We start from the raw sequence: 20,612 nt of genomic DNA, 5'->3' as shown, positions 1-20,612 counted from the left end.
CTGGCACGTACCTGGTTACATGGACATAGGGCCCATAAAAGAGGCTCTGGTCATCAAGGGCCTGTATGCTGAGACACAGATCTTACTCTTAGGCTTCCTGGGTTGGGTTTAAAATGTCAGTGAGAATTCAGTTGGTGGACATCAATCAGCAAAGATTAGTGCTAAGTGAAATCACTGAACCTCAGTACAGGAACAGACATAATAATGGATACCTTACCTGTCTCTCATTAGCACGATCTGTAGTGGGGTTTTCCCTACCCTGACCACATTTCCAATGGAGTGGCAGTGACTTTCTGTTTTTCAGAGGTCTGTATCAGCTGGCAGAAGCAGGATGCTCTGCAAGGGAAGGCCAGCCAGGAACTGAATCTGATAGCAAACCAGGCATGAAGCAAGATCCTCACAAGAGGTGCAGTCCCATAGTACCTGAACTAAAACAACCCTCCAGAATAGGTCAGCAACTGCAGCAAGGTTAAGCCAGTAGTCCAGACAATCCAGACAAAACTGTAGTAAAATGGTAGTCCAAGATCAAGCCAGAAAGTCAAGTCAGCAGATTAGGGTCAGTAGCAGCAAAGTTCATGGCCAGACCCCAGCCTGGCTGCCCTGTAGCTCTACCAGAGACCATAGGCAGATATCTGACCTCCTGAGCAAAGAACAGGCAGCCCCTGGCCAGATTCTCTGTTCTTGCTCATGCAGCTCTTTCTGCAGCACTCTGACCCAAGGCTACCCTGCTGCAAGGTTACAAAGACCTTGAACAAGCAAAGCCCAGTGAGAAGGGGAAGAGGTTGCAGAACTTGGTGTTCTAAGGACCTAATAGCATGGATGTTACTGAACTTGGGATTCTGGATAAGGAACAGATAGATGCCATCAGACAAAAGGGGGATCCTGTCAGTGTCATAAAAAGGAACATGTGTTTAGACTGGTGTAAACAGCACTCTTGTTCCAGTTGTCAGAATGAGTCAAGCAGCCACTGTTTAATTAACAGCAGCTTTTATTTCCCTAAAGTTGCCATTCTAGAGTGAATGAGAGAGGGGGTAGAACTACCAGCAGTGGTCACCTGAAACAAAAAGAAATTCAGCAGAAGAAACAGGAAGGCCTGTAATTCAAATCCTAAGGAAGATGGTCTTTTAAGAGCTTCTGCCCACAAAGCTTTGACAAAATAAGGAAGCCCTGAGCCTGCCCCAAAGACAGAGAGGGTATCGTTTTCTACTCACCGAACCACCTCTAGTGATAAACACCATTTCTGTTGATTGGAGTACAATTTCTCCCAATAAGATGGACAACCTTCAAATTTAGGGGTAATCTTTGCCTGTTTCTCTTCTGAAGTGATTCATAAATGACCAGTGTTCTGCACTTTCAAATTCCTTTGTCTGGTGAGAAATAACCACATTGCGAGCTGCTCTGCCTGTGCCACCAATGTTGGTCCCATAGTAAAACAATTCTGATGAAGACATCAGATACGCAATCATCCTTCATATAAGGTCACAAGCACACTTTTTGAATTTTATTGGAGGCTTTGGCTCCTTCAGATTGGAGATTAATCTGCTGATAACGTCTAAAAAGGTGAACAATATTTCTATTGGTTCCTTCACGTAGTTCGTGCTAGCACGTGAATCTATATATTTCCTCCTTTGTAGTCGTTTGCGAAATACAGGAATGCCCTTGCAGAGTTTGATCTAGGGAATACCTGGAGAGTGAAGTTTCATCTGTCTGTGGTTAGGATGGCAATAAAAGAACATCTTTCTACTCCAGTGTTGTGGTTGCTTCTCCTCTCCATTCAAGTCTCTCTGGGTAAGTACATACTTTATTTCACTTAAGGCAGTGAGATAAGAAAAGTATGCAAATTTAATATAAATAGGTTGTTATTCTATGAACCTGTAAAGCAAAGTGACAAAAAGGTGTTCAAGTATGTTTCTGTCTTTGATTTAATCTCCTTGGTAATCCTGAGATAAAGAAGGGTAAGCCATTTGTAAAAATTTTGTATTTTACTCAGATATCAGTGACTGGCTATTCTCATAAGAATTCAAGTCCAAATTTTGTAAACTGTTGAGTTGTACTAAAACATGGTTGGGTATTCTTATTACTGTCTTATCTCTCCTGCTGAGCTCTTTGTAGACAGAATTAATAATTCCAGGTCTTTGTTCAACACCAGTTAAAATGATGTGTCTCTGCCCTGTGTGTCCAGTGGAGTTTGGATAACACAACATCCCCTCAGTTGTGCCTGCATATCTGAAGCTTATCACTATTTGCCTCTCTGCTCTTCTAGACCTATGTGTACATGCTTGATGTTGGTGATGAGAGACAGATTTTGTAAACCTCATTTTTTTCTCTCTATACATGGAGGTGACATTATGGCATTGTGGTGGTGGTTCATCCCCATATGAGGAGAAAAAGACTTCACAGTTGATGCTTTGCTATGGCATGGCCCTAGTCTTGAAGGTTCTCTCCAGTTGTGTGGATGCAGTCAGAGTTCACATGGCAGAGAACAGAAAGCATTCTTGACATACATTTTCATAATACGAAACATTTTTATCTGGACACCTTTGTAGTGATGTTTTCATGTCACCTGAGCTGTACTGTAGAAATGAGAGTGAGTTTTCTGCCAACTCCTTGCTAACATCAGGGAACAGTAACAGATGACTGGAAGATGCAGACAAGAGTAGCTTTACCTTGACAACATCATCAGCACCTACAACCCTCATCTCTGCTCCAGTAGCACTTGCACTCTCCATGCTACTACAGGAGTTCTGATGTTCCCCAGGCATGGAGCACTGTGCAGAGCAGTGCAGGAGCCACTACCCTCAGGGAGTGAGCTGGCAATCTGCCCCTGAGGCAGCAGGCCTTGGCTGAAAACCTCCTCTTAGGGCTTGGGGACAGGAATGCATGCTGCATTCTCATCCTTTGCCTACAAGAAGAACTGGGTCTTCAGCTGGAGCAAGCAGAAATCTCATGCCTTCTCAGCCAAGCCAAACACCCAGCCACTGAATTCAATGAAGGTATTTGTGGGACATGCTGTGGTGTGTGAGGAAATACAAAATTGTCCCTGTATGTATTATAAAAAATTCAGAGAAGACTGATTACAGCAAATATTTGCTTTTTTAAGGAAATATTTAAATCTGTCAGTTGGGTTATGCCTACCTCTGCATGCAGTCTTGCATGCTGTTACATGTTGAAAATGACAGATATACAATTACTTAAAAATTCAAGTGCAGAGAGGTTATATGGTTGAGTGAAGAGCTGTTGGTTTTGCTCCTGGATATGGCTAATAGAAATAGGTTATCTGGTTCCTTTAAAAATGTATGATGAATTCAACTTTTCTTAGAATTCATTTCTCTTTTAAATGTATAAATGTTTTAACTGAGAAAACTCTTTTTTTGGACTATGTTCTTCAAATAGCCTGGGGGTTGTTCTCCAGAATGTCTTTCAAGAAACTTACAAGACTTATTACAGAAAGATTACGCTCCCTCTGAGACAACATGTTGCAGGCAAAAAGTGGTTTCATAGTTATCTGAGGGTTGTGCTATGTATGTGACTTTCTAACTCAGGAAACTTGAGGAGAGAGAATACTTTACAGAAAAAAAAAGGGGTTGGAAGTTACCAATTGTCACTTGAATAACCACCTTTCTTCTTTTTCGTTTCCAAATCTAAATGATAGGCCGGAAATTGCAAGGAAATTCAGCAGTGTTAGGAAAGAGGTAAAGCCTTTGCTGTGTATAAGAGGCTATCCTGTGTCAAAGCCACATTGTCTGTGTCTGATGAAGCAGTTAAAAACCACATGAAGATGGAGGCAAAACTGCCTTCCAATTGACTACTGCTAGCAGTTTACTCTGCAATAAGAAATGAAACAATGGTTAGTTTTGGAAAGAAGTGGCTGCATTACCACCAGCTCATGGGCTGACTAACACACTTGCACTGAGCAGAGAGAGGAATTAGATTTGTTTCCAAATGCAAAGAAAAATTATATATTGTCATTTCACAATGTCAGACCACAGCAAGATGTGTGATACGTAGAAACACCTCTCTCTTTGGAGGAAGAGAGGGAAGGTGATATTTTACATAACGGATTGTCTTGAAAAAATCTTACAGGAAAACCCAAGGCTCTTAGTGCAAATTATCTTTTGTCACTTATCAAATGCCATCATTGATAGATGATCTTCCCAGACCATTTTCAGGATTTGCACAGCTGCATTGCTTTCCATTCACATCAGTGACCAGTGCTGGGTCTGCAGGAGTACTGCAGGTTTCTCTTGGCACCTGGTCACTGTGGTTGTGAGTGCAGATCAACAGGGCCCATAGCCAGGCATGGCTGTGCCAGAGTGGACCACAGATGCACCTGCCACATGGCACAGGCAATGGGAGAAGGTCCATATCTGTGCTTAAATGGGCCCACGGGCAGAGGATGTGGGTGGAAAACCCAGGTAAATGTTTGCTTTAATATTCCATTGTGTGTCAGGTGTTGAAACAGTGAAAATTTGTGCCCAAAGTTATTAGGCTTCTTATGTGACTGTCCTGTAAACCTCCTTTAGCGATGTGGTGAATCTGAGTAATCCTCCAGGCCCAAAAGAAGTTGCCAGGCCTCTTCAGGGATTTACCTGTTTCATAACATGCTGAAATGCAAATCTGACCAAACTGAGGACAAAACTCAGATGTAGTGGCCAACTTCTTCCTGTTTCCTTTGCACATTTAGCTTGTAGTTTGTCCTTAACCTGGGAATACAGCAGACCTGCATGTGATTTTCTACCATTTGATTTTCCACCTATTTCATGGGTATCCCCTTTCATGCTCTAAACACCACCGACTTTGACTCCAACTGGTAGTGAGGCTAACTTTTAGTCCAAACAGCCACACGTATGTAATACTCATATACAAATGTATACCCACACACACCACAGCTGTACATGGCTGCCCACACAGACAGAAACATGCGACATGTGACACATGTGACACAAACATACACAGAGCCAGTGGCCTTATAATGATCTATCAGCTTCTGTAAAGGCTTAGACATGGTCCCACACAACAGTCTTGTCATTAAATTGGACATATGTGAGTTTGATGGATGGACTATTCAATGGATAAGAAATTGGCTGGATGGATGCGTCCAAAGAGTTGCAGTCAATGGCTCAATGTCCAAATGGAGATCAGTGACAAGTGGTGTCCCTCAGGGGATGGGAACTGCTCAAAATCCTTATTACTGACATTAGTAGTGGGATTGAGTTCACCCTTGGCAAGTTTCCAGAGGACACCAATCTCAGTGGTGCAGCCACTGAGGGAAGGAATGCTATCCAGAGGAATCTTGACAGGTTTGAAAAATGAGCCTCACCCCATGAAGTTCAACAAGGCCAAGTGCAAGGTCCTGTACCTGGCTCAGGATGCATGGCTTGAGAGCAGCCCCGTGGAGAAGAACTTGGGGATACTGGTGGGGACAAATTGGACATGAGCCGGCAGTGTGCCCTTGAAGCCCAGAAAGCCAACTTTGAGTTGGGTCTTTCAGCTGACCCCCTCACCTTACCACCTCTGCAGTAGCTGGCCTGGCCCCTCTGGTCCCTGTAGTAGCCAGCTCCTCCAGTTATCCCACTCCCAAAGACACACACACAGACTTGGCTTCCAGGCCAATTAACTCACAGGAAAATGAAGCTTCATCTACCGTAGCAACCACACACTGACGTGTGGTCCCCTCACCCACTCCAGTTGGCAGTGTCTATTGTGGCAGGCTTTGTGAATCACAAAGCAGGGACATTACTTGGCATTTCACAGCCCTGATAAGTCAGTATAAGAGAAAGGTTGCCTGTCATTAGAAATAACTTACATTTTAGCAGTGCAGTTAGCTCATGCTTGTAAATACACACATAATTCCTTGCAAAAAGCCCCCAAACCTTTAACGTTGGACTATTTAGAAAAGTGAACCAAATAAATCCGATGTAAGAGTAAATTAAGAGTAATAATAATCTCATTAACATCTGCAATAGATAATCATGATTGGGCTCTGTCCTTTCTATAACCTTGTTCTATCTAAAGGTGCTGATGAACTGAGGCTGTCAAACGGAACGGGCCCCTGCTCTGGGAGAGTGGAAGTAAAACATGAGGAGCAGTGGGGAACCGTGTGTGATGGTGACTGGACCATAAAAGATGCTGAGGTTGTTTGTAAGCAACTACGTTGTGGATATGCTGTTAAGGCCCTTAATCGAGCTCCTTTTGGAGAAGGAACTGGACCGACGTGGTTGTACCGAGTTGATTGCCGTGGTGATGAATCTGCTCTCTGGAACTGCACACATACAGGATGGGGTTCTTTTACCTGCCCCCATTACTTTGATATTGGAGTGATCTGCTCAGGTAAGAAGTGATCCAAATTTGTATAACGGAAGAAAGATACGAGCCTGGGATCAAACTTTGTCCAGGTTGGATAAAGCCAAGTACTCCCTCTAGTCATCCAAAGCAAGTTGCTTCAGCATTGAGTCTTCTGCTGACTGCAAGTACAAGTCTACTTTGCCTGGACACAGCAATGACATAGAATGGGCATATTAAGTGACATAGAACAGGGAAAAAATAAAGCATTATTTGTTTCTACCACAGCTCTCCCAGGCAACAGGAGAGCAGTACTGAACTTGTCTATGACCAGGAATGGGGGCTAAAAAAGCAGTCGTAGGTGGAGAAGCAAGCAAATGCAGTGTTATGTCCTACAACTGCCCTTCTTCGCCAGATCTTCACGTTAGCTAAGACAGGACAGTCTGCAATGGCAAAAAAAGTCCAATATCTGTCTGGCTGCTCCCTATGCAAGATTTTACTCTTTGGAGAAAAACCATTGTAAGAGGTTTTTCCTTCCCAGCTTCAGGACTTTACATTTGTCCTGTTTTGATTTTTGAAAGGTTCCCGTCAGCCCATTAGTCTAGCCTGTCTAGATCTCCCTGAATGGCAGCTCTGCCCTTGTGGTTATCTCCCTCCCCCCCCAAAATCATAAGAGTGTACTCCATCACCTTGTCCATGAAGAGAACACACTGAGGAGAACAGGCCCCTGGAAAGACACAACAAGTGATATTCCACTTGCTGACCATCTTCAGGTAGAGATTAATTCACTAATGACTGAGCCTGACTGTTCAATTAGCTTAACCATGTTGTCCTTCCACCCAGACTGTAACATCCTACTTTTTGGACATAAGAATATTGTGCAAGACAATGTTAATGGCAGTGCTAAATGTGAGGTAAATGACATGTGCTGCTGTCCCCTCATCCATAAATCCATTATTATCAGAGAAGGCAATACAGTCTAACAGGCATAATACACACTTGATAAAATCATGCTGACTCTTCCCATTCATCTCCTTGTGCCCACAAATGTGTTCCCGGAAGATTCACTCCATATTTTTCCCAAGTACCAAAGTGAGGCTGGTCAGCCTGTAGATCTCCAGACTGTCTTCTTAGCCTTTTCTGAAAATGGGTAGAACATTTCCTGTTTCCTCTTCCTAGGGTGCTTTAGCTTCCTACTCACTGAAATAATGAAGTCTCAAGGACACACACTAGTAAATGACTATTTGTCTATTTATCTACTTGGGGATTGCTACTTCTCAGTCATTGGCAGATGTTCAAAGCTTCCCTCCTTCTTTCCCAAAGATTTAGTGTTTTCACATACTGAGAAATGAGCAATCTCATACACCATTTTCTTTCTTATCAGTGGTATACAGGAATTGCCCCAGTCACAATTTAAAAGTATCAGTGATCCTCAGAGAAGTGACATGTGTCTTGCCCACTGAGGTACAGGAGTTATGAAAATAGGTTAGTACAACCAACCCTTGATGCTGGATTTCTTGGTTTTTGGTTTTTTCCAGGCTTCTCTGATCTGCGTCTGACTGGAGGGGACACTGCCTGCTCAGGACATTTGGAAGTAAAGCAAGAAGAATCTTGGGTGACTGTCTGTTTTTCACACATTGATTTCAAAACTGCCTCAGTTGTATGTAATGAGTTAGAGTGTGGCCACGCTGTGGATACCTTGAGAGGAACTCACTTTGGAGACAGACATGAACTGATCTGGCAAGAAGAGTTTCACTGTGTAGGGAATGAGATTCACCTTGCAGACTGTCCCAGGAACATACACCACACTAACATGTGCTCTCATGATGCCACTGTTGTGTGTTCAGGTGAGACTTTGGGCTGATGGATGTAATTCACCGGTGTCCTCTATGCCTTCTTCCTGTTAAACCACAGTTCAGAGCCTTTGCACACTTCTTTGGTCCTCAGGATCCCTGGATGCTTCCCCCATCATGCCTTGAGCCATTCAAGGGGGACCAGGAAATAACAGAGAGTAGTCCCACTCACTCATTCACTCTACTCAGAGTCTGCATCTAACATGGGTTGTTCTAACCACTTCACTACTGCACCAGAGGCAGACTCCAAAAGGGCTGTCATTTCTTTTATGCTATTAGAGATAAGCACTCAACAGTGCTAAGAATGCTTTACATGTCTTTCTCTTATGAATAAAAGGAAAAAGGGCCAGAGCAGACAAGCAGGAATATTCAGACATTAATTTCTTTCCTGTGGTGCCAGTGTGTATGTTAATCCCTGGCTCTTCAGTTAATTATAAAACTGGGAGAGGTACCCTATCGCCAAAAGGTTGAAGGAGGCACAAGCTACAACTGTAAGTTATTAAAAAAATAAATAAAAAGGTTTCCAGAGGCCTAGATGACTTTCATTGTGACTGGCAGGTAACATTACTTAAAAACTCCACACAGTCACAGCTGCTGGGGGCTCTGAATATGGCTCTGTATTGCAACCCGCTGCAAAAGCGAAGATTAGACCTAGCAAACACAACTTTTTTCCTGAGGCCACAGTTCTAAAGGGTAAAGTAAACCTGGGGCAGAACTGCTGGCAACTTTCTCACAAAACAAGCCCGGAAAATGATTGCACTTCATGTCCATTGTCCAATCAAAGGTCTCCATTCTATTTCAAGATTGCCTTGGACACTGTACCCCTAACCACAGTGACCTGGACCACTGGCTGGAGAGCTGTGGCAGCCAAATAGCTCAGTTAAGGCATCTAACAGGCCTTGGCTCCTGCTTCTGTCTTGCAAGAGTCTTAGTCAGAGTCTTTCAGTCAGAGCTGAAATCCTGGTCTCATTAGGGGTACAATGCAAGGACAAGGTAAGGGTAGAAAGTAACAGTGTGAGAAGACAGAGGGACTGCATGGGGCTGGCAGTAGGACACCACAGTGCCACCCATGCTGCCCTTAATTTATTGTGAATATGCTGATGGATATGGCCTGTGGTGTTCAGAGCCTTTCTGTGGGGCATGGAGGAAAGCTGAGAATTCCCCACTGCAGCTTCTACTTACCAGGAAATGTGACATGACCAACTACTGGGAAAGAGAGTGACAACAGTTGCTCCTACTCTACCATGCGTGAGGTAGTACTGAAACTGCCTCTGAAAGAGAAGATGTTGTAAGGTAGAAGCAGTATTGAGGGGGGAGGAGAGAGCAGAGCAAGGAAGAGACACTGAACTTAAAGAAACGAAAGATTTTTAGTCATACAGTGCAGGCTACCTCACAAAAAATATAGAGAGGTTTTTTGGAGCTGGCTTATCAGCATCCCATTCCAGCATGCTTTCCAGTAACCTGACACATAAATAAGTGCTAGTTCCTTGCACTTATCGAGGTCTCTTACAGCTTTTAGTGCAACAGCACAGAAAACCAAAAGTAACTGCTAAGCTCCTTTGTTCTTTCTGCAGGCTACGGTGGGTACAGGCTGGCAAATGGCAGTACTGCATGCTCAGGGAGAGTAGAGCTTCTTCACGGAGGGACATGGGGAACCCTGTGTGACTACCTGTGGGATCTACCAGCTGCCAATATCATCTGCCAGCAGCTAGACTGTGGAGTTGCACTACAGATACCAAGTGAACAGTCCTTTGGGGAAGGAAATGGGACTGTCTGGAATGGCACATTCAGCTGCAAGAAGAATGGCTCACGCCTGAGAGACTGTCCTGTGCGTGCTCTAAGTCATGATGAATGCCCTGCTGGAAAAGAGGCTCGTGTGGTGTGTTCAGGTGAGCAGTGGAAAGGTCTAAGGAGAAAATTGAAAAACTCCTTCCTTGAGGAAAAATATGGACTCAAAATTCAGAGGGTGTATGTGGAGTCAGGGTGTATGTGGAGGGCGTATGTGGAGTCCATCTTTTGTCTGTTGCAACAGGAGTCAAGGCTGCACTTCGCCTGTACCACAAGGTTGCTCTCTCTGAAATGCTCCTTGTGTCAGGCAGCAGCAAGAGCAGGGCAGCTCCACAGCTCAGGATGAGGGCACAGAGGCTGAGCACAGCACAGACAGAGCCCTTGTCACCAAGGCACAATCCAAAGCACCTGCACATAGGAAGGTACTGGTAATAAGGTCTATGTGCAGCCCCAGAGAAGTCAAAGCAATCAGTGAGATGTAGGGTCCAGCTGGAGAGGACAGCCAGGCATAGCATGAGACAAGACTGGAGACAGTTACACCTGTCAGGTACTTGAGGCAAGGACTGAATTCCTGGTCCAGGTTTAAGTGAGGACTTGGACCAGCAGTTGAAGGATGCAGAACTGTAGGCCCTTGGTGATACCGGTCTGAACATTTAAGGTCTATTGGTTGACCCAGAGCCCCAAAACCTGGTGCCCTGATTTTAAAATTTGCAAATGGGACCTGATCCTGATTTCTAGTCATTCTTCTCAGTAAAATAGGATGGACTGAAGTCTTGTTATGGGTATGGAAGTTTCTAGTTACAAGTCTGGCCCAGTTAAGTCATTTTTACTACTGAATGATAAGGAAAACTCATTCCCATTTCCCAGTCACTTCCAGGTCATGCCCATGAGCAATTGCAAATGTAACACTCCAGTACTCCCTTTCTCTTACATTCAGGGTGTCCAGGGGGCAGGCTGGTGAATGGCACCACATGCTCTGGCATAGTGGAGATCCGCCATGGAGACACGTGGGGAAGACTCTGCCGCTCCCACTGGAATTTGCAAGCTGCCAGTGTTCTCTGCCATCAGCTGAACTGTGGCTATGCAAAGTCAATCCAGATGGAAGATGGTTTTGTGGATGGGAATGGGCCTATATGGAGAGATGCTTTTCACTGTGAAGGCACAGAGTCCTGCCTGTGGGATTGTGCTCAAGTGACTTTGGGCAATCCAACATGTTCAGCCAAAGAAGCAGCCACTGTAACTTGCTCAGGTAAGTCAGCAGTGGCCTTTTATGGGTGGTGCAACTTCAGACCAAAGCAGTGCTGGTGATCTCACTGACAGGATCTAGACTATGAGCTGGGGAAGCCTTTCTCACTTCCCATCACAGGCCTTTGTGTGCATGAAAGCAAACAAAGCCTTAACAGGGACAGTCTCCTTAATCAGTGGTGAGAATTAATATTTTACCAGCACAGAAATTTGTCTTCCATAGCTCTCCTGCAAGTTATTCCTACTGCAGTAAGAGCAGTAGATGTTACTCAATATGTTTTCCAGCTCTCTTGAGCCCAGGTCTTCCTGAATCACTCAGACTCTCAGGGGGCAAGAGCCGCTGTGATGGGCGAGTTGAGATCTTCCTCCATGGCGTGTGGAGCAGAGTCCTGGATGATGACTGGGACATCAAGGATGCTCATGTGGTGTGCAGACAGCTCCAGTGTGGAACTGCCGAGAAAGCCTATTACCTTCCAAAGTCTGAGCGAGGGATGGGTCTTGTTGGCCTAAGGAGTGTCCAGTGTACTGGAAATGAGACTCAGCTGATGCTCTGCAACACCTCCCATCATCAGACAGTGCCAACAGGAGTTTCTGAAGATGTTGGTGTGATTTGTTTGGGTGAGTCACTGTGTGAAAGGTACAGAATGTTTCCTAGGGTTTCTTCAGCCCACCTTGTGGTGTCACCAGATCTTAAGTAAGCATGAGTCTGAGCTTGATGATAGTTAAGGAAGCAAGTGTAATTTACATAATACTTTCGTCATCTGAATTTCTTACAGAATTATCTTCCAGAATCAAAAAGAACTCTTAGAACACAGAAGCCATAAGAACACTAATTTGGCTATGATTGCCAAGCATTCTTACTGCCACCTGAGAAGTAAATATCTTTTATTTTGTGACATCTCCATATGTATAGATACCTGCAGCCTTTCTACAGAATATTACAACTGTTTCTACTCTTCTCTGATTTTGTAATCCATCTGCAACAGGAACAGTCTCTGTCTCTAACTAAATGAGTATAGATAGAAAACAGGTTGTCTGGCTTTCTAAGACAAGGTGGCCTCTATGTATACTTAGTATGATTAGACACTCCTTGTTGCAACATCTCACAAAACTTATTCAAACATCTACCTGATGCACGAGTAGGCCTTTCCCTTTATGCAGTTTTAGCCTCACAGGACTTCTGCCGAAGCAACCATAGCAGAAGAATTGGGATATAACAAGAACATGATGTCTTAAAAGTGCTTCAGAAACATTGCCATTATGCTGACCTGTGCATTATAGTTGTGTTGCATGTTGGCAGCTGGATTTTCTTCCTACAGGCAGCAGGCAGATGAAGCTGGTGAATGGAACAAACCGCTGCGCTGGGAGAGTAGAGCTTTATCATCATGGCATCTGGGGCACCATCTGCGATGATAACTGGGATCTATCAGATGCCAATGTTGTTTGCAAACAGCTTGGATGTGGACATGCCATCGAGGCATTCGTCTCTGCTCACTATGGAGCAGGGTCAGGGCAGATCTGGCTGGATGACGTGAATTGTACTGGGGCTGAATCTGATCTCTGGGCATGTCCCTCTAGGGCATGGGGCCAGCACAACTGCCAACACAAAGAGGATGCTGGAGTCCTGTGCTCAGGTGTGTTTGGAAAACCCTCTTTTGAGCCTGTGGGTTCAAACAGGAGGGCTGCATGAACAGGAAGTAGAGAACAGTGGAGACTTGCTAGGACAGCCTCTTGCTGTCTTGATTACTTGAGGCATAGCTGGTCAGCACATCTTCTTGGTCCTACCAGGGTGCAAAGGATCTACAGAAGCCCATATTAAGCACCAACACACACATACATACAAAAAAGACTGTGGTGTGGTAGGATATTTGGGGGATAAATTGGACAGGTTTGTAAAGATTTCCACTGCAAGGAGCAGTGTGCTCATTAGTCAGTTACAGCTGCCTCTGAAACCAATGGAAACAACCCACTGTGCACCAAAGCATCAGACAATCCAAGCAGTTTATGGTGGCTCTGCTCACACATATTTAAGACAGAATGGCAACAGCAAGAGAGAGGAGAAATAGAAGAGATGTGGAAAAAAATACTGATGACCCCTGAAGGGAGTGCAGACTGTTAGGGCCCACTATGGAGCCAGTACCAATCCTAAAAGGACTGCAGCCTCTGAAGCATCCATGCTCCACAATACAGGAGAACCAATACAGGCAGTCAGCACTGTAAATGAAGTGTTATTACACAGGCAGGGAAGAAACAAATCACAAGAAGTTTGTGGCACTAATTCCATTTTTATGTCTTCACTTCCAGATTTCCTGGCTCTGAGGCTGGTGAATGGCAATGACTGTGCTGGGCGTGTAGAAGTTTTCTACAACGGGACGTGGGGGAGCATTTGTTCCAATCGCATGTCCCAGCTCACCGCAGCAACTGTGTGCAAACACCTGGGCTGTGGAGAGGGAGGAAGAATAGCAACAGACTTCAAATATGGCAGAGGGTCTGGGCCCACGTGGCTGGACCACATTGAGTGCACTGAGCAGCACAGCTCTCTCTGGCAGTGTCAGTCAGACCCCTGGAATCCTCAGTCGTGTGATAACCGAGCAGAAGAGACCCATATTACTTGCACTGGTGATTAGAAATGCATTTGTATATGGCCAGACATATACATTAACATATGCATGCACATGTGGACATTGCAGTAACTACCTTATGTTCACTTGTTATCTGGTATATATTATTTCTAGTTTCATGCAAATGGCAGCAACATTGTTCTTTGTCTATATCCTTGACTCAAAGGAGTGAATTAAAATCACAGAGTGCTGTCACCCAGTGAAATCCCAAGGAATTCCCTAACAGGATGGTGCCATTGCATATTTTTTAATGCAAAAATCTATGATACATAGTCAGTCTGTGAGATCTGAGTTGGGATGAGACTTCCCAAGAGGTGTAGAGGCAAGTCTATGTTTCTACATGTATGGAGGCATATCAGTGTATACACATAGCCATGGCCAAGTGTACAGATCAGTTTGGTTCTAAAGGTCCCTTTCTAATGCCTGCTCTTATGACAGCATTTCACACCTGTGGGCATCAATATCTGTATTCATATACATTCACTATAATACAAATGAATTCTGGATGACATTCAGATATCCTGAAAGAGATTGCAGCTGCCCCATGAGAAGGACAGCATAACCAATAGGAAAATTATTACTCACAGCAACAGCCAAAGAGCCATCCACCAAGAACTAAACAGGCCATACATATTTCAGGAAACAATTAACTTGATGGTTAATCTTCAGGTATTTTATACTTCCTTGATTTTTTTCAGAGAAAAATTATTTACTTAATTATTTAAATTCTGCAGGAAGAAGGGAGGCAACATCTCCAGCTGCACTTGCTGAGTGTCCAAACTCTACAAGTTGTTCAGGTACCTCCACCTCTTTGTCTTTCTTCATTGGTCCCTGTGGACCTTCCTGCTGTTTCAGTAAAACAGAAGATTTCTGTGTTTTGCAGACCGGGAGAAGTTGCGAGTCATGGGAGGAGAGGATGAATGTTCAGGCAGAGTGGAGATTTGGCACCAGGGTTCCTGGGGAACAATCTGTGATGACACCTGGGACATGGCAGATGCCAACGTTGTATGCAGGCAGCTGGGCTGTGGATCTGCTGTATCTGCTCTCAGCGAAGCTGCCTTTGGGGAAGGAACTGGTCCCATCTGGTTGGAGAAGGTGCACTGTAAAGGAACAGAGCTGTCTCTTTGGGACTGTCCTACCAAGCCTTTGTTTGGCAAAAACTGTGATCATAAGGAAGATGCTGCTGTGAATTGCTCTGGTTAGTGACTGGTCCTTTATTACACAGGTCTGGGAAGGAGGTGGGTAGGGGAGAATTATGCCAGCTGTATTTCCCAGTGACTAGCCCTTTCATATTTTTGACTGCAAGAACCACACAAATTATACGAAGCTGATCTTCCTATTTTTCACACTTGCCTCTTCCCTAATCTGGACTCACCTTCCTTTTGCAGGTGTGACAGAAACAACAGCATCACCCACGAGAGCAGGTAAATTCCTTCCCCCTCCTTTCTTTCTCTCATCAAATGACAATTTAATGTCCCTGATACTTAGCAGATAAAACAGCAGTTTATTTCAGCTCATCAGAAAGCACTTCCCACAGCCTTTCATAAAGGAAAACTGAATGGCACCATCTCCAGATGCTGAATTCTATCTGCTTGAGCAGGACCCATAACAGAGCAGCAGGTGCCCTGCTCACCCTACTAGCATGGGCACAGCAAGAGGCTGCAGAGGAGCAGCCCTTTGGGACATCTGATTCTCTACCTGTTTACCCTTCATTTCCATTCAGATCGTCCCCGCCGCCCTGCCACAGGCAGCACGAGACTTTCAGTGCCTGTCATCCTCTCCATTATCCTAGGGACTCTTCTCTGCCTGGTCCTTGCCATTCTTGCTGGGCAGATCCGACGTGCCAGGGCACAGCAGAGAGGTGGGTCTCTCAGGACTGGTAAGAAATACCTCCTTTACATGGCCCCAAATGTTTACCTTGATGGGGAGGCAGTGGGGGTGGGTGACTGAGATGAGCAGCATCTGTTGCCACACTAAGATTTTTTCACTACTTTCTGGCAGTGAAAGAGCCCAGAGGTGCTTATCCTCAGTCAGCAGCTCTTGGTGCCTTTCTAGGTGCCAACCAGGCCACATAGACCCCTTTAAGGCACTTCTCCTTTTCATGACCCCAGCCTGAGTATGAGCAGAGACTGTGTAAGTGATCATTACCTTTTACTTTCAGGCTCCGGACTATCCTACGATCCCTTCTCTGAGGCTGTCTATGAAGAGATTGATTACAGCCTGATGAGGAAAAAGCAGGGCGTGACTTTCCTCTCAGGTCTGTGTGTGTGTCATGCTCTTCCCAAGGGAAAGCTCCTCCTTTCTGATCCCAGTTTGATACTTTGCAGGTCCCAAATCTACTGGGAAATTAAAAATTCCTGGATTTGAGGAAAGGAGTTTCCTGCCCAGTGGACTCTGTCAATTCCTCTCCTAGGGACAATTTGGTTTTTGCAGTCCTCACTGCAGTCATAGACCATAGATCATCATACGTCAAGCAAATTTAAAAAAAAAACCCTTTTGCTGCAATTATTTAAAGCAGGGACAAAGAAAGGAATAATTTGCATCTCCCTCACAGCAACTGGGTCCCTGTAGGTTTCCTCCTGTGGATTGCTTTTCTCCCTTTGTGGCTTACCTCCCTCATGATCCAGTAGAGATGTTATGGGGCCCCTGAGGGATTCTTGGTTATTCCATTGTAAGCCTTGCAGAAGTAATACTGACTGCCAAAGAATCTGTTGGACTTGGGTGGTATTAGTGGAGCCTGCTCTTTTTCTCATGGTGCAGTCTTAGCACTTCAGGAGAGTTTAATCTGATATCACGCTCTTTCTCATTTGTCTAGATTCTTATTCAGAGAGCTCAAAACAGGTCTATAGGGGGGTCAGTGATGAAGAAAATGGTCCTGAAGCAACCCAAGGTGATGAAAGAAAGGGTTTGTACAAAGAAAGAGATCCCAAATCAGGGTAACTTTTAATATCCAAAGCATTACGAATGATTCAACTTTCACTTCATGTGCTAGTGATGTTTTGATGTGAGCCAAAATTTTCTGTGTAACTCTTGTGGTGGAAGAGTGTCATACAATCTAATATAAAAGTGCTAGTTTTCCTCTTCTATATTAGAAATTCAAAATAAATGTTTGTTGGTAGTTTTGCACACACTTTACAGGATCCAGTCACATGAGTAAAACAGTTTGACAACTGTTTCTCTGAGACATTGCAACTGTAATAGCTTATAAGCTGTTGCTTTATTTCTGAGAAAAAGGAGGAGAATTAAAACAGAGGAAAGACATAAGAAGAAATAGGAACACTGGCATATAATTTGAGCTAATTTGGGAATTTTAATCCGAGTGATCTAAAAAAAATACAAGCACTCTGAAGAAAATCCAGATTCCTAGCTGTGGGAGTTTTGGGGTGGTTTGGGTTGGTTGTTGGTGTTTTTTTTAATTTGAAATAACTGAGGGAGAGCAAGTGTTTGGAGAAGAACTGCATTTTCCTAGAGCTGATCAAAAAGCTCTCTTAACTATTGTCTGGTGTCCAAGAGATCAACTACTAAAAGCACAAGCAGTTTTGGACCTCAGCTGCCCATATCCCGGATTCTGCTGCATCATGTCTTCATTTTCTATTGCTTTCTTATATTAAAGACTTTTTCTAGTTAAAAATAAACGAAAAGCTTTTCCTTAGTTGCTTTGAAGTGCTTATAGAGAAGATAATTATTCCAAATACAGTCTCTTTTTCTTATTCAGATTGAATATTTTTTGCTAGGCAAAAAGTGAAACAGGAGTGCTTTGAGTTACTCTTATATTTACACATATATTATTTGTAAGCATACGTACATACAATAAAACTGTGCACACTAACGTTCTCTGAGGGATGGATTCCAGTTAAGCACAGACATGCCAGTATTACAGCCCTGTGTTGCTGGATCATCAGCTACTGCTTTCCCCAGTGGAAGATCTCTCCCTGCTATAGTTAATAGCCGTACTGTTCCAGAGACCTCTCCACTGCCTGAAAATGCCCTGGAAGATGGTTATGATGATGCAACAGAAGCTCATAGACCTGGAGATGCTTCTCTTTCTGGGCAGAATGAACAGGATATTATTGGGATCCCTGGAGAAAGTGACAGAAACAAGGATTCACAGACAGGTGAGGCTAGAAGAGCAGTGCAGTTCTGTTCTTACAGCCAGCTAATATATACCCATGCTCTGCTTTCCTTATAGCCATAAAATTCTTGCCTGTGGCCAACCCAAGCTAAGTTTTCACTGCTGCAAGTTAAAATTGTTACTTCTTATTAGAATGACCATGGGGACCGAGGGTGGCAGCCGTCTTTGTAACAGCCTTTTAAGTGCTTGAAGACTGATAACAGTTTGTTCACAAACCTGTCCTCAGTTCTGTTTTGTATTTTGTTTCTATAGACAACCACAACCTAAATTAGTCAACTTTCTACTTAGGCCTTGTTGACAACACTCTGCTCATTATGTGTCTCCATTCAGTCCGTGTTAGACAGTCCATATCTTTCAAAAATTGTTTCAAAACCAAAATTTTACAGTATTTCTTTACAGCATGGTGCTGAGATCTTACTAGTGTCAAGTAGAGCAGAAGGACCAGCTCTTATTTCTTACAGCATATCCTTCTGTTTATGGATGCCAGTGTGATACTTCCTTCCAACAAGAAGACACTCTTGAGAATGCTCAATGTCTGATGCAGCTTCAAATCCTGCTCTGTAGAATACTACCTATCACTAGACATGGATCTTTCAAACGACGCAGTTGAGTGTTTCTCCCTTCATCTGTAGCCTTCTATGTGTCCTTATTAGATCTCGTTCTATGTTCATCAAAACTTCGCCAGGACGACTTGAATTATAGTATAGTAGGTTATCATCTGGAAAACATAACAAGAATATGTGTCTTTTATCTTAGGATTTAATAAAAGTACTTTGTTGTATTTAGGGGTATCCAACAATCTTACCAGCTGCAGTGAGCTACACCAGGTATACCACTTTTGACTGAATTTGTACCCAGTCTACAGAGGTTTGGGTTAGACTATATTTCTCTAGAGTATGTACAAAAATTTCATGTGTGTGAGTTAAATGACAATTTGTTCTACTCCCTTATAAAAGGACTCTTAGACAATCAGAAAGAAAAATCAGACTCAGCTGCTGGGGATTATTTTTGATAAACCCATGTAATCTGTTATCTGCCTGTTTGTTCTTTTGCTCCTGTCTCCTTACAAGTAGTTCATTTGTTCTCATATCTTTCTGAACTTGAACTTTCTGTAACTCCTAATCCTCTTTCTTCTCCCACACATGCCACCTTAAAAATTAGCATGTGTTGCTCAAGTTTTCCCAGTCTTTCAGAGCCTGTTCTCTGTGAGTTCTTAAAGACAGTGGATAGTGCCTGGAGGATGGATTCAGATAGGTTTTTAACCTAGCACTAAATTGTCAGGTCAGTCCATCAAATCCAGAAAGAATTACCAAAAAATATTTAAGATAGAATTTTCTTTATCTGTGCATTTAATATAACTGCAGAACACCTTCTGATCTGAACTCTACTTTTTGGGGTAGGGATAAATATTTCTGGCCTATTGAGGACATGGAAAAATAATAAAAATATAGGACTCCAAGTAACTAGAGAGACATTAGAGATTTTTTTTTAACAGGCCATGAATATATTCATTTTAACATTGTGTACAAAGCTTGATCCTTGGATATGCATATACGTAGTGGAAGGCAGAGTGACATAAGCATTTCTCAAGTCTTTCACAGTCACTCATAAAATAGAACTTAGGTTCTAATTTCTGGAGGAGACAACTGACAGCTACACAACCACAGAGGTAATACATACAGGATGTGCATTTATATCTCTCAGTCTTATTCCCTTCATGTTTTCAGACTGGACTCCTAGGAACAGGACCTCTGAGGCTGAGACACCTTCATCCCCTGCTCCTGAAGATACAGGCTATGACGACATTGAAGAGCTGGGACACTGATAGAGACTGCTGAGCTGTACTGACTTCTTCTGGAAATACACCACTGTTTATAAAATGCTAATCCTGCACTAGTAGAACCAGAACAACCTGCTTTTAGGATTAGTTTGCATAAGTTTATAAAGAAGTGATTACATGCTTAGAAGATAAACAAGCATGGCAGTTAAGAAAATCTTTCAAATTTCTCTTATAATTTCTTGTTGCTAAGATTTACTGGACACTTTTTGCTTTTATTTTTAAATACTTTCATTTAAATTATTTTTTTACTGAGTTAATTTTTAGAATTATGATGTTTTATTATTAGAAGCTGTCTGAAGATCTCAAATTTATGCTCTTCCTCCCAGATACATGGGACAGCTTTCTGGGGATTATTAGGAATGGAGCCTGAACTGCAAGAAAATCATCAAAATTCTGTTTCAGCCAAGTCTTTGAGAAAGAAATTCTTGATGATTGCTTCTGCAGCAACATCAACAAGACCTAACAGGTGTGCTGCAGGCATGCTGTGAGGCACAGAAGGTGGGAAACTCATACACCCATGGGATTTAATTGCATCATGCAATCTACTTTTCCTGGTTCACTAACAGGAAAACTGGGAAAGTAGAAGGTGTTTGCAAGGAACAGGAAAAGGCAGCAGAAACTGACAGGGGCAACGGATTCTATGCCAGAAAAAGGTGTAGCAGGCTATTTGCCCCTGTCAGAACTATCTACACAGGACAGAAGTTCTCTCCAGGTACACCAGGCAGTGACAACAAAGAAGGGATCCTTGGGGACTCAGAGATGGCAACATCTGATGTCATTGGAATGATCCAGTTGAGCTGAGTGCTTCCCAGGTAACTGGGGTATATAATCCTCAATGCGACAAGTGGACT

At 43.5% G+C, this 20,612-nt stretch overlaps 2 protein-coding genes across 13 annotated transcripts in view; one reads left to right on the top strand and one right to left on the bottom strand.

Moving 5' to 3' along the window:
- The first annotated feature begins 1,718 nt into the window (after window positions 1-1,718).
- Window positions 1,719-17,978, top strand: LOC121666194 (antigen WC1.1-like). The gene is made up of 16 exons (XM_042031403.1): window positions 1,719-1,788; window positions 6,016-6,330; window positions 7,821-8,129; window positions 9,710-10,024; window positions 10,861-11,172; window positions 11,469-11,786; window positions 12,488-12,802; window positions 13,473-13,787; window positions 14,524-14,586; window positions 14,673-14,987; window positions 15,178-15,213; window positions 15,513-15,650; window positions 15,951-16,052; window positions 16,344-16,356; window positions 16,621-16,679; window positions 17,752-17,978. Exons 1-16 carry the CDS (start codon window positions 1,719-1,721, stop codon window positions 17,976-17,978), a joined length of 3,222 nt encoding a protein of 1,073 aa, XP_041887337.1.
- LOC121666172 (rap1 GTPase-activating protein 1-like) overlaps window positions 17,077-20,612 on the bottom strand; it is a 57,388-nt gene continuing 53,852 nt past the window's right edge. For 11 of the 12 annotated variants that reach the window (XM_042031369.1, XM_042031375.1, XM_042031368.1 and 8 more), the window contains one exon: window positions 17,077-18,639. In XM_042031369.1, coding sequence (XP_041887303.1) covers window positions 18,592-18,639 — 48 coding nt within the window. In that variant the 3' untranslated portion in view covers window positions 17,077-18,591. The remainder of the gene's footprint in view (window positions 18,640-20,612) is intronic. The other variant, XM_042031363.1, reaches the window with a different exon arrangement.

This window comes from Corvus kubaryi, unplaced genomic scaffold (assembly GCF_017639235.1).
Source record: "Corvus kubaryi isolate FWS band 111438036 unplaced genomic scaffold, C.kubaryi_AGA036_p1.0 37341, whole genome shotgun sequence".
Lineage (NCBI taxonomy): Eukaryota > Metazoa > Chordata > Aves > Passeriformes > Corvidae > Corvus > Corvus kubaryi.
This window is presented reverse-complemented; position numbering and strand designations above follow the sequence as displayed.